The sequence below is a fragment of the Dermochelys coriacea genome, chromosome 11 (genome assembly GCF_009764565.3).
Source record: "Dermochelys coriacea isolate rDerCor1 chromosome 11, rDerCor1.pri.v4, whole genome shotgun sequence".
Taxonomy (NCBI): Eukaryota; Metazoa; Chordata; order Testudines; family Dermochelyidae; genus Dermochelys; species Dermochelys coriacea.
Genome location: NC_050078.2, coordinates 78,387,714 through 78,402,154, shown reverse-complemented (window position 1 = coordinate 78,402,154; position 14,441 = coordinate 78,387,714). Strand labels below are relative to the sequence as shown.

General features: G+C 42.0%; 1 protein-coding gene across 18 annotated transcripts in view; it reads left to right on the top strand.

Annotated features, from left to right (window-relative positions):
* Window positions 1–14,441, top strand: part of PCNT (pericentrin) — a 238,033-nt gene that overhangs the window by 5,900 nt on the left and 217,692 nt on the right. For 15 of the 18 annotated variants that reach the window (XM_043505817.1, XM_043505816.1, XM_043505815.1 and 12 more), the window contains exons 2-4: window positions 7,654–7,704; window positions 10,276–10,455; window positions 13,662–13,811. In XM_043505817.1, the coding sequence (XP_043361752.1) occupies window positions 7,654–7,704; window positions 10,276–10,455; window positions 13,662–13,811 (381 nt within the window). The remainder of the gene's footprint in view (window positions 1–7,653; window positions 7,705–10,275; window positions 10,456–13,661; window positions 13,812–14,441) is intronic. The other 3 variants (XM_043505821.1, XM_043505806.1, XM_043505819.1) reach the window with 2 other exon arrangements.

Here is a 14,441-nt window from a genome sequence, read left to right as displayed (position 1 = left end):
CAAATCCACCAAGTTTCTGACTACCCATGGATCCTGAAAGAGGTGAGGGTGATAACCTAGACCAATTTCAGACACCATGGTATTTGGTAGTTAAAGGACACCTTGAGTCATATAAATGTCTTGACGTTAAGAGTGCTTCGCTTAGCATGAAAGTCTTTTCTTCCATTACTCAAGGTTCTGTCAGTACAAGTGTTGGCAGTGAATTCCACAGTGATATATTCTATAAATAGGTAAAACGGGGGACAAGATCAGATCCTCTTTGCCAGAAAGCCTTAATCCTGTGGGAATCACATAATTAGCATAGCACTTCATCTTGCAGGACAGGTCAGTATTCTGGCAGATTATTTAAGCAGAAAGCACATGTCATCCCAGAGATCTACTAGGATTCTTTGAGGGGGATAAACATGTGGACAAAAGTGATAGTTGATCTAGTGTACTTAGATTTTTAGAAAGCCTTTGACAAGGTCCCTCACCAAAGACTCTTAAGCAGAGTAAGCTGTTGTGGGATAAAAGAGAGAGTCCGCTCCTGGATCAGTAACTGTTTAAAAGATAGGAAACAAAGGGTAGGAATAAATAGTCAATTTTCAGAATGGAGAGATGTAAATAGTGGTCTCCCACAGGGTCTGTACTGCGACCAGTGCTGTTCAATGTATTCATAAATGAACTGGAAAAAGGGGTAAACAGTGACAAAAAGGGGTAAATAGTGGCAAAATTTGCAGATGATGCAAAACTACTCAAGATAGTGAAGTCCCAGGAAGACTGAGATGATTTACAAAGGGATGTCACAAAACTGGGTGACTGGGCAACAAATAGATGAAATTCAACATTGGGGATAAATGCAAAATAGTGCACATTGGAAAACATAATCCCAAGTATACATATAAAATGGTGCGGCCTAAATTAGCTGTTACCACTCAAGAAAGAGATCTTGGAGTCATTGTGGAAAGTTCTGTGAAAACATCCACTCAATGTGCAGCGGCAGTCAAAAAAGTGAACAGAATGTTGGGAATCATTAAGAAAGGGATAGATAATAAGACAGAAAATATCATATTGCCTCTGTAGAAATCCATGGTATGCCCACCTCTTGAATGCTGCATGCAGCTGTGGTCACCTCATCTCAAAAAGATATATTGGAATTGGGAAAGGTTCAGAAAAGGGCAACAAAAATGATTAGGGGTATGGAATGGCTTCCGTATGAGAAGAGAGTGATAAAATTGGGACTTTTCATCTTGGAAAAGAGATGACTAAAGGGGGATGTGATAGAGGTCTCTCAAATTATGATTGGTGTGGAGAAAGGAATAAGGAAGTGTTGTTTGTTCTTAACACAAGAGCTAGGGGTCACTAAATGAAATTAAGAGGCAGCAGGTTTAAAACTAACAAAAGGAGGTATTTCTTCACACAGTGCAGTGTCAACCTGTGGAACTCCTTGCCAGAAGATATTGAGAAGGCCAAGACTATAACAGGATTCAAAAAAGAACTGGATAAGTTCATGGAGGATAGGTTTATCAATGGCTATTAGCTAGGATGGGCAGGGATGCAAAACCATGCTCTGAAGTGTCCCTACCCTCTGTTGCCAGAAGCTGGGAAAGGGCGAAGGGGGATGAATCATGTGGTAGTTACCTGTTCTGTTCATTCCCTCTGGGGTACCTGGCATTGGCTGCTGTTGGAAGACAGGATACTGAGTAGATGGACCATTGGTCTGACCCAGTATGGCTGTTCTTATGTTCTTAAATGGTCAGTGAAGAATATGATTTTTCATTGGGTTTCCCAAGAATGGGTTTTCCCACAAATAGACCTTTTTTTACTCCCGGTGGAATTCTATACCAAAAAATTTAAAATGATGCATATTGGAGATTTTTGGTAGCAGTGCTTGGTTGGGGCAGGCTTGTCGAGTAGTCATCTCATGATATCATTGGCGCCTTATGTAATGCGTGCACGACTCGAGCCTTCAGTTCCTTTTCAGCCGTCCTCGGCTGCAGACGGAGCTCAGTGGCAGTACTGCTGCTTTGTTTTTTCTCTCTATAGAAAAAGTTAGATTAATTATAGTTCAGGAAATTTTGTTTAATTGGCTGGTTAGTTTTCTTTACCCAAAAAAAAAAAAGGGAAAAAAGTTAGAGATGATTTTTCCACCCTTTCCCTGTTGGGAAACTTTAATGGACACAATGCCCGGCTTGCCTGAGTTTAAACAATGTGACTCTTGCCGTGAGGCGATGCCTGTGTCAAACGGCCACTCATCGTGTGTCTCTGTTTGGGAGTCCCTCAGAAAAGTGCCCATCGTAGTAATGTTAAAGCCAGGGCAAGGCGTGACGGAGACCTCCACCTCAAGATGATTTTAATGGAGAACTCCCTTCATCCTACTCCTCAGGGACGAAAATCAACATCAGCAGATGGTTCCTTGAACAAAACCTGTACTAATGGGAGTGCTCAGTTTTCCAAATCATCCAGGAAGCAAGCTGCAACCTCCCAAGATAGGGACACTCAGAGAAAAAGGTTTCCCAACGAGGTCGCTCTGCTGTGTGCTGAGCTTGAGTAGAGTGAGCACCTTTGAGGCTCCAGCACCTCTGCACCATCCCTCTGTTGATTTCTGCTGAGCCCCAGTGCTCCAGAGCGGAGTCGAGATGCTCCTCATTAACAGCACTAACCACCCAGGTGCAGGAGTCGGCCCGGATATCGCTACAACAGACAATGTCATCCCCGCTGACACCGACCCAGTTGTCGACACCAACTGACAGGCTGAGAACGGCACTGACCATCTCAACAAAGGCACCAACTGCATCTACACCAGCAGTACTGCTGCCACAGAAACAAGCGGCTTCGCAACAGTTTCTACAGCACAAGGATATAGCGATCACCTTGGTGCCACAGTCACCCTTACTTGGTACTGAGGGATCTTCAGGCCAAATAAATGAGCAGTTATCCACTTCTCTCGCTCCCCAGCCCTTCTCCAGATGCAGAGGAGAAAGTACATGGGAGCCGCTTCTCTTCCCAACATTCTTCACCCACGGGACAAAGACCACCATGGGAAGCTGCTAGGACCAAATCTCGCCAACCTCATGAGATGCAGCCAAGGATATGGAGAACCCTGGATGTGTCCCCATGCAGTGGCCCCCCCGAGACCTCTGGGTGGTGTATAGGGCTCAATTCACTAGGCCCTTGACCCCCAGCTTGAAGGGAAATTCATTCTTCACCTTCCCCAAACAGGGAGATATCAGAAGCACCGGAGGACGTGGGAAATAAGGAGGAAGAAGATCCAGACCACGCAGACACTTCTCCGGCTCACAACTCATTGTCCTCCCCTGACGAGATAGTCATACCACTGCCTCCAAGTAAAGTGGACGATCTGAAACAATTTCAGGAATTATTTAAAAGAATAGCTGCCAGCCAAGACATCCCTGTAAAAGAGGCACAAGAAAACCAACACAAGCTACTGCAAATCTTGCAGACATCCACTATCTCCAAAATCACTCTACCAATCAATCATGCCATAATGGAACCAGCAGAGAATATCTGGCAGACCCCCACCTTGATACCACCTACCAGCAAACGGGTTGACAGAAGTACTTCATCCCAGCTAAGGGGATGAACTTTCTCTTCTCTCATCCACAACCCAATTCCCTAGTTGTGTAAGCCACCAATTGTCGCTACAAACAACCTCAATCCGGTCCACTCCACAAGACAAAGAACACAAACGTTTAGACGTTCTCGGTAGAAAGACACTCATCGGCTATTCTCCAATTTAGGGTAGCCGATTGCTTGGCTCTTCTAGCAAAGTACAATTTCGATAATCACGATAAGCTGGAAGAATTCCTTGAGGCCTTACCAGAGGAGAAACGTTCCCAACTCAATGCTATCATGACAGAAGGGCAACTAATTGCCTGTCAGCATTTCAGGCCTCAATGGACGTAGCAGACACTGCTGCGAGAACAACGGCCACAGCTGTCATAATGCTCAGGGCCTCGTGGTTGCAGTCATCCAGGATCCCAAAAGAGCTCCAGCTCAAGGTGGAGGATCTACCTTTCGATCGGGAGAAACTTTTTCTCCACAAAAACTGACTATGTTCTTCACTCGATGAAGGACTCTCGGGCCACTCTACACACTTTAGGCATATACATGCCACCAAACAAACAATGTTGGTATCAACCATATCAAAAGGGTAGAGACACCTCTTTCCATCACCCACAACAGCAGCACTTTGATCAGAACAGAAATAAGCAATGCTCAAAGTCGTAGGGCTTCCCAAATTCAGTCCTCGTCTTTGCAACCATCTACCACAAAGCCACAATTTCGAAGTCTTGATCGAGGGTATGAATGACCTCCCCCACAATACAGAGCTATTAGGTACTTCTACCCAACCTTTTGGCCACTGTCTACACCCATTCTACCATGCCTGGGAAGCAATAAAAATGGATCAATGGGTACTGGAGATTAAGATTGGGTTACGTCTTCCCTTTCCTCTCCCTTCCCCCTACCTTATGCCCCTTCCCCATCCCTCTTTAGGGACCTTTCTCACGAGCACCTTGTAAACAGGAAGTGAACCATCTTCTACAATTGGGTGCCATGGAACAAGTTCCAACTCAATACAAGGGGAAGGGCTTTTACTCCCATTATTTTCTCACCCAAAAGAAAAATGGCAGGTGGAGACACTTCTTAGACCTTTGGAAGCTCAACAAATTTGTGAGGAGTCACAAATTCAAAATGGTCACACAGGCCACAATCATCCCAGCGCTAGACAAGGGGGACTGGTTTTCAGCCCTTGATCTCAAAGGTGCTTTTTTTCATATTACCATGCACCTGACTCACAGATGATTTCTAAGATTCACAATGGGCTTCAATCACTATCAGTACAGAGGCCTATATATCTTTTAGCCTTTCCACTGCCCCTTAAGTTTTTTCCAAACCCTCGCGGTAGTGGCAGCCCACTTATGAAGAAAAGGAATGATGATCTTTCTGTACCTAGACAACTGTTTACTAGAAGGTACAACTCGGGAAGAAGCGGCAAACATGGTGCAGACCACCATCATGCTGTTTCAGACACTGGGATTGCGAATAAATGTATAGAAATCTACACTGACCCCTGTTCAACATCTGGAATTCATCAGAGCCTACCTGGATTCCACCCGGGCCAGAGCCCTGTTGCCTGATCACAGGTTCAGAACAATAATCAATCTCATCTCGACAGTCACTGGCAACCCTCAAACGTCTGCCAGACCTGCCTACAATTATTAGGTCATATGGTGGCTATGACCTTCGTTGTGAGACATGCGAGACTGCATATGCATTGCCTACAGGGCTGACTGAGCACAGAGTGCACTCCCAGCACAAACAGTCTAAACAAAAGGGTGACAGTACCCCTAAAAGTCATCACTACAGTGATAGGTGAAACCAGAAAACATCTACACGGGGATCCCCTTCCAACAGAATCCCCCATCACTAATAATCACAACTGATGCGTTGTTAAGGTGGGGAGCTCACTTGGACCAGCACATCACACAAGGCAAGTGGTCAGCGACGGAAAGCCTGCTCTCCATCAATCTCCTGGAGCTCCGAGCGGTATACAGTGCGTTCAGGCACTTCCTCCCGATCATGGGAAACGAATCAATCTGCGTACTGACCGACAACATAGCATGTAGTTTTATATCAATCGCCAAGGAGGAGCTCGCTTCCATTCACTCTGCACCGAGGTCATGAAATTTTGGAACTGGTGCATTCACCACAACATAATCATCTCAGCATCTTACCTCCCGGGGTGTCAGAATAAGACAGCAGACACACTAAGCAGATATTTCTCCCTGGAACATGAATGGGAAATATACAACAGTGTTCTTCAAGTGATATTTCAGGATTGGGACTTTCCCTTAGTAGACCCATTTGCAACAGCAACGAACCACAAGTGCCCACTTCTCTGCTCCAGGGCGGGACTAGCACCCCAATCCCTATGGGATGCCTTCCTCATCGCATGGGACACAGCACTTATGTATGTATTCGGACCAATACCTCTAATTCCATGAGTCATTCACAAGATACGGACCCAACAGGCCCCAGACAGACTTGATTCCTTTACCTGATGTGTTCAGCAGTTTGCGCTCCATGAATTCTCCCCTGGAGGGTGGATTTCCTTGCACAGAACTAAGGCCGGACTCTTCACCCAATCCAGAGAATCTTCACCTCAGAGCATGGCTCGAACATGGTTCCAACACAGCAAATTAGCCTGTTCAGAAAGAGTGAAACAGGTGTTGTTAAATAGCAGGAGATCCACCACTTGCCGTAACTACCTCCAAAAATGGAAAAGATCTTACTATGATGCTAACAAAAAAATTTAACTGCAGTCATGGCGCCTCTATCAATCATACGAGACTACGTACTGGTACTCAAAGAATTGGGTTTATCCATAAGCTCAATCAAAGTACACCTAGCGATGATTACAGCCTTTCACCACAAGGTGGAGGGAAAGGCAGTCTTCGCTCACCCAACAATTAAATGCTTTCTTTTTGGCATACAGAACATGTACCTGGGTGTCCAACAACCTACACCTCCATGGGACTTGAATCTTGTACTCAAATGCACCTTTTGAACCACTGATGACTTGTTCACTCCTTCATATGTCTATGAAAGTCACGTTTTTGGTAGTGATTACCTCAGCTACACGAGTCAGTGAAATCGGGGCACTTATGGCTGAGCCTCCTTATACTGTGTTCACTAAAGACAAGATCATGTTGCCATCACACCCAAAATTTGTACCTAAAGTAGCGACATCTTTCCATGTAACCAAACCATACACCTCCCCATATTTTACACCAAACCACATGGGTTTTCACAGGGGACCATCCTAAATGCACTCAATGTCAGATGAGCCATAGCGTTCTATTAAGACAGAACCAAACCCTTCCAGAAATCTCCAAGACTGTTTTTGTTTCAACAACAGAACATTCTAAGGGCTGTGCAGTATCGACCCAGAGACTATTTAAATGGATCTCTACTTATATCCAACTTTGCTAACAGTTTTATACAAGGAACCTCCACCAGGCTCCGATCCCATTCTGCCTGTGCCCTATCTATACCTGCAGCCTTCCTGGACAACGTTCCTCTAATAGATATATGCAGGGCTACCACATTGGCAACAGAGCACACTTTTGCAAAACACTATGCCATCACTCAGTGCTTTTTGTCAGATGCTATACTAGGCCTTACTGTGCTCTTGGCCATGACACATGCAACTCTGAAGTCCCTACTATCCACAGTAGGGCACTGCTCTACAGACACCTAAAGCGTAACAAGCTGGGAGGGGAGATTTATTGGTAAATTTGGAAGTCATGATGGGAGAAAGTAAAGTCTTGTGTCTCAATCATTAGTTTTAACATATTTTTGAGCTTCAATTTGCAATAGAATTTAAAACCTCCACATTGATTCATCATATGTGTTTGCATCTGAAACAGTTAACTTTTACTGCGGTATATGAATGTAATCATTGTCTAACTGGCTGCTCAGCAGTGGAGGATTTATTAAGTTATATAGCTTTGAGACCCTGCTAATTTGTCTAATATTTTGGCTTTCATATTTAGTGAACAGATTCATGAAGATTCTTCAAAAACTTTTTATCTATTTTAAAAACATACATGACTTACTTTGTGGTATCTATTTTTTTTTTCTTGTTAGGCTGATGTTGACCTTTCTAACCCAGACTTGGTGGATGATCGTGCTTCTGAAGTAAGTGTTGAACAAATGTTCTCTGTGTGCTCTGGTGTGCTCATGAGAGAGGAGCATTATGGCTACAAGATTATTAAAGTGCTATAAATGAGATGCTCATTAAAGATTTGTTAGGACATGATTAAAATAATTCAATCATGCTAGTGTTCTAGTAGTTTAGATTCCATAGGCAGTTGCATTGTATGTTTAACAAATCAAGTTGACAGTTGGAACCAGTAATTCTCTGGAGCTTACAGCGCTTGCTCATAGGAAATTGGATAAACATTTTTACTAGATAAGGGTATCAAACTCTTAATTTTAAAAAAAACAACACCTTAAGAATATAAATAATATTCCTTTTACAAGTGAAGCAATATACAGAAACCCATCTCGTGCCTGAGAATTCCAATGAACCAGCTTCATTATTCTAAGGGCTTTCAAAGGGCTTTGATATAGCAGAACTCCTACTCTACAACAAACAGCTTGCAGATGACCGGAAACTATTTTTTGAATGGCTAATTGAAAATTAAAGCTATAAGGTTGGTGAGATAATATCTTTTATTGGACCAACTTCTGTTGGTGAAAGAGACAAGCTTTCAAGCTTGTACAGAGCATTTCTTCAGGCCTGGGAAAGGTACTCAGTGTCACAGCTAACTACAAGGGTAGAACAAATAAAGAGACCGTTCTTGGTGAAATGAGCAGTTAACGCCTCTCCAGTAGTAGGACGATGGAGGGCTAGCAGGTTACAGATTGTTGTAATGAGCCATAAATCCAGTGTCTTTATTAAGTCCATGATTTTTGGTGTCTAGCAGAGTTATGAATTTAAGGCCCCAGGGTCATCTTTTGAAGGTGTTGTGCAGGTTTTCTTTGATGATGAGGACTGAAAGGTCAGTTGTGGAATTGTTTTGTGGAAAGTATTTACCTGTGAGTGATATGGTTTGTTTTTGTCTTTTCATTGTTCTATGTGAGTTCATTCAAGAGTGTAGTGATTGTCTAGTTTAGTTGTTGGGGTATTTAGTGCACTGGATGAGTTACACCACATTTTGTGATAGGCATGTGTAGGGCCCATGGATCTTGAAAGGTGTGTTGCGAGGGGTGGGTATTGATGATCATAGCTGTGGAGATACATCTACGGTTTTGCATCTGTTCTGGCAATTGAGTTGATGTGTCCTAGTCTGTGGGAAGCTTGCGTCTTATGATGAGCTTGGTGGTGATGGGGGAGTTATTTGAAGGCCAGAAGAGGTGGATTTCTTTCAGGATGTGATCCCCATTGAGTACGAGTTGTAATTGTTTAATGATACCCGATATAGGTTGCACTGTGTGGTGGTAGGTGACAACTAGGAGTGTGTGGTTGGAGGGCTTTTTTCCTGTATTGAAGCAGCTTTACTCATGGTATTCCATGATGTGATCTACTTCTCTGGTGGAGTGTCCTTGTTTGGTGAAGGTGATTTCAAGTGTGTGAAGGTGTGTAACCTGGATTTTCTCCTCAGAGCACATTCTGTGGCATCTGAGTATCTAGCTGTAGATAACAGATTTCTTGGTGCATTTTGGGTGGTTACTAAATCTGTGAAGCTAAGTGTGATGATCTGTGGGTTTTTTGTCTGTAGGGTTCCGTTGTTGAAGATGATTGTTGTGTCCAGGAAATTGATGCTGGTGTGGGAGTGTTCCAGAGAGGTTTTACTGGGTGCGTAGAGGTGGTTGAAGTTGTGATGAAAATTTGAGGGCGTTTAGGTCAATATATCTCGGACATATCTTTGGTTTTGTGGTGCACTGCAAACAATAATTGAACATTAGACATTTATTATTTTTTAGTACATTAAGCATGCATTATTTGTTGCAGCTGATTGACTCTATCTGTGCTTGTTAATATAATTTTAAATTAACAAAATATTCCTGAATTCTTCTTGTAGGCGGTGGTGAGGGAAATTCAGTATAATCAAATGTAATAACTTTATTTTTGGTTATATAGTTGCAGTTCATTTTTAAAATTTGCAGCTGGAAATCAGTTTTAAACCTCAGGTTGTGATAGAGTGTGACTGTAGCATCAAATGGGGCTATGTAATTACACTGCTCTTCTTAAGAGTTAATTTGGTCCATTAAATTTAATACATGACATTTCAAAGTGTTTTCTCTCATTCAAATACTTATTTGTAAATTTTCAAAATAAAGATGCTGTTTAAAATTTCAGATTTCAGAGTAGCAGCCGTGTTAGTCTGTATCCGCAAAAAGAAAAGGAGTACTTGTGGCACTTTAGAGACCAACAAATTTATTTGAGCATAAGCTTTCGTGAGCTACAGCTCACTTCAGTGGATGCATTCAGTGAATTTCCACTGAATGCATCCACTGAAGTGAGCTGTAGCTCACGAAAGCTTATGCTCAAATAAATTTGTTGGTCTCTAAAGTGTCACAAGTACTCCTTTTTTTAAAAATTTCAGTATATTATATGATATGAGGTCCAAAGGTAGAGGTGTGAGGTACTTGTAAAGATGGATGAGTAGAGAGATTATGCCAGATAGGAATATAATTTCGACATAAATTTAAAGTAACAATGTCACACTAGTAAGTAAATACCATTCCTTTTCCTTTATGAATAAAGATGTTCTATGTTCTATTAAGGAATACGATCAGCTTGATGTCCAGATGTGTCGGACTAGAATTGTGGAGCTGGAAAAAAGACTTCTGGACAAACAGGAAGCAGCTGAAAGACTCACTACAGAGGTGGATGATTTACTGGAACAACTTGCCCAGCATAATGGGGCTACACATCTTCAGGTACAATTAATAAAATCAGCTAACTTGTATTTCAAGGGTATTTACTGAAGATGTTACCAGCAGAGTTGTGGTAACAGTGTAATTTCATTAAATACCACAGCAAAGTAGTACGTGTCACGGTTACAGGACTAGCTGCACCTCTAACTCCTTCTCTGGTGTCTGAGTGCACCATCACATGTGTTAGGTCTTATGGCTACCTATTCTGGGGTGGAATCTTGAGATTCTTTCACAAGACACTGCAGCCAGCGACCCAGTTATGCTTGCTCAACTGGTCTGTCTGGATTTGATACATGCGGTTCTTCCCTTTGGGAGCTTATGACTTAGCGGTGAATACAGCAATCCCAACTGTGGAATCTGAGTTCACTTCCTAATTTTCTCTTGTCTGTCTTTTGAGGGATGGTCTTCAAATCCAGCCAGATTTCTTTGTTGTCTCAGCTCACGTGCTTGGAACAGCTGCACAAAACCATTTTGAATTCCTCAGGGGAGTCAGGCGCCAGGGCATCAAAGCGAATGACTCCTGATTATCATGAAGTAATTGCAGGGAAGTGTGTATCGAGATCAACTCTTCCTGGGTGCTTTTGCTGATAGTCCTGCTATTGAATTAACTTAGTATAGGCATACAGTAAATATCCTTACAACAATCAGACAAATAGAAGATATAATATTAATAAATTATTACAGAGCAGCAGCAATCTGCTATGCTATGAAATATCATTGATAGAGGCAACTGTTAGTAAAACTGTAATCTGTGTAAATTTATCTGAAAATTATATCTATTCAAAATTGGGGTCCTGGTCCATGCCTGGCTCCTAGGTGTTACTGCAGTAAATATGATGATGATAGAGAAATTCACTGAGCTTTTATTGGCATGACAAGCTATAAAGAGTTGCCAAACTATAAGAAAAAGACAGACCCCTCTTTTATCAAAACCAAACCAGTTTTGCAAAGCCTTCATTTTTAAAGTTTCAGGTGTCCTGAGACTTTCATAAAATTTGAGGCTTACTGATTTATCCAAATTGGCAAGAGGATATAATCTTGAGATTCCTCTCTGAAAAAACGCACACCTAAAACTGCACCAAATTAAAGGAAGTCAACCAAACTTCCAGAGTATACTCCTTTCTTTTAAGTATCAATAGTTAACATATCTGATATTGAAAGAAATTCCTTGTTCTTTTGGATTGGGCGGGTTTAAAACATTATTGTTTTGGTTTCCTGAAACCTTTTTAGGGGTTTAAATAATTTAGGCTCACCACATAGCTTCAATCATGGGAGCTCCTAAGTGTAAGAGCTTTTCCCAATTGAAGACTAGTGCTCTGTGGAAGCAAAACTTTGGGAGCTACAAAGGAATGAAGCTACCGTCACTGTAAGCCAAATTTAACCAAGTCAGTTAACTGGAGTTTAGAAAATTGGAGTTGCACTGTGGAGAAAAGGGACTCACTTTCTTATGTGATCATTTAAATGTTCTGCATTATGTTTACAAACAAGAATCAAATGTAACAGTACTTTATTACCTTTTGTTGTACAAATTTAAAAACAAGGTTTAATGAAAACTCCATTGCCTATCAAATATTGTTTAGATAATTTGTTTTTAAAATAGAAATTTCAAACATCTATTGAATTTTCAACGTTACTCTGGGATTAGGTGGCTCTGAATCAACTTCATGGAAGCAACTATGTTTCTGGGTAAAGGCTCAAATAATATGGAGCATCTCTTCCTTTTTTTTTTTTTTTTTAATGGAGATCATTCTTCTGTGCTTGTTTAAAGTGAATTTCAACATGTATTGTACTCTGTTTTTTTTCTTTTGCAGGGCTGCAGGTAGTGGTGATAAATGGGGTAAATGTGTGTGGGGTGGGGAGAGAGTTCATTTGTGTTCACTTTATAGGCTCCTGGTTTCTAGAACTTCCACATGGAGATGAACTGCACCCCATATGCTTGAAGAGTGTCTTCCTGCTTCCTCCGTAACTGCAGATTTACTTTTTCCTTTTCATAGAATCATAGAATATCAGGGTTGGAAGGGACCCCAGAAGGTCATCTAGTCCAACCCCCTGCTCAAAGCAGGACCAAGTCCCAGTTAAATCATCCTAGCCAGGGCTTTGTCAAGCCTGACCTTAAAAACCTCTAAGGAAGGAGATTCTACCACCTCCCTAGGTAACGCATTCCAGTGTTTCACCACCCTCTTAGTGAAAAAGTTTTTCCTAATATCCAATCTAAACCTCCCCCATTGCAACTTGAGACCATTACTCCTCGTTCTGTCATCTGCTACCATTGAGAACAGTCTAGAGCCATCCTCTTTGAAACCCCCTTTCAGGTAGTTGAAAGCAGCTATCAAATCCCCCCTCATTCTTCTCTTCTGCAGACTAAACAATCCCAGCTCCCTCAGCCTCTCCTCATAAGTCATGTGCTCTAGACCCCTAATCATTTTTGTTGCCCTTCGCTGTACTCTTTCCAATTTATCCACATCCTTCTTGTAGTGTGGGGCCCAAAACTGGACACAGTACTCCAGATGAGGCCTCACCAGTGTCGAATAGAGGGGAACGATCACGTCCCTCGATCTGCTCGCTATGCCCCTACTTATACATCCCAAAATGCCATTGGCCTTCTTGGCAACAAGGGCACACTGCTGACTCATATCCAGCTTCTCGTCCACTGTCACCCCTAGGTCCTTTTCTGCAGAACTGCTGCCGAGCCATTCGGTCCCTAGGAGTATTAGGAGTTTTAGGAGTAGGAAACCAAGAAGTTTCCTATCATGGAGAAATACTTTAAAGACGCTAATGAGATTAATATGGAATAGGATTAACATGCCCCAAATCTTTAGCTTTTTCTCACTTGGATGAGAAGAAGCAAACATCTCTGCTCCATTCATCCTAGATCAGTATAGCCTGTCTTTTACATAATGGGGGCACTGAGGATTCAGTTTCTTACTGTAGAAATTCTACACTTTGTTTCCCCCTTTACCTATTAAAATGTTTGCACTTGCTAAAGACAATTTTCTAAATTGGCTTCCTTTACCCTTTGAGATCAGTGGAAGATGAACTTTTTTTTTTCTTTGCACTTTTCACAGAAAGATGACTGCTCCTTTAGAGCAAATTTTACTGATGCCTTAAGTACAATGCAAAGAGCTAGTTCCTTTGTTTTTAATGAAGGTTTACGTGTCTAAAGTGCTGAAAAATGTCTGGTTTTAAAGACGCATTAATGTTTCATGTAGGAGCTGGAGACGGCTGTCCAGGAACGGAATGAGATAATAGCTCAGCTGACAAGTAACCTTCAGCAGGCAAGGCAAAATCGGGATGACATTCAGGAAGAGGCCTCACTCCTAGCTGATCAGATCCATGGTTTACAGCTTCAGTTACATGAGGTATGTATTGGCTTTTTAAAATTGTTACCAGAAAATGAGGATCAGAACATTAACTGGAAAAAATGTTAGTAAATCTTGACCTTGGCAAATTACATAAATCCCCTCTTCCCCTTTCTTCTCTTTAACGTTTGGTTTAAATGTGATTTTCAGGCTTACTAAACTAAACCTGAATTAATGGCTTGATTTTTTTTTTTTTTTTTTTTTTTTTTTTTTTTTTTTTTGTAGTGCAGTTTATTGCAGTGCAGAGGAAGCACGCTCACTTACTGGGAAACTGGACTGAGAGGCAGAAGCTCTGGGTGCTTTAATGGCTCTGCCATTGATTTGAGGGGAAACCTTCAGGAAGTCGCTTCCCATTTTAATGCCTGAGTTTTTTCCTTGTTAAAATAGGGGGAACTTTTACCCAGCTTCTTGAAGAAAGCAGTTTGAGCTCTGTAAATGAAAAATACTATAAAACTATATGACGGTGTCACTGATTCACAGGATCAGTGCTATGCCTAGTTTGTAAATAGTCTCTTGAAGAAATCCCTTCTGTGTGCCAGATCCCTTACAGGTCTCACTCTTCCTTCAGGGTAGGCCACGTGCCTCACTGCTGCCTCCTTAGGCTGACCCTCTGGACTTAAGCATTCATTC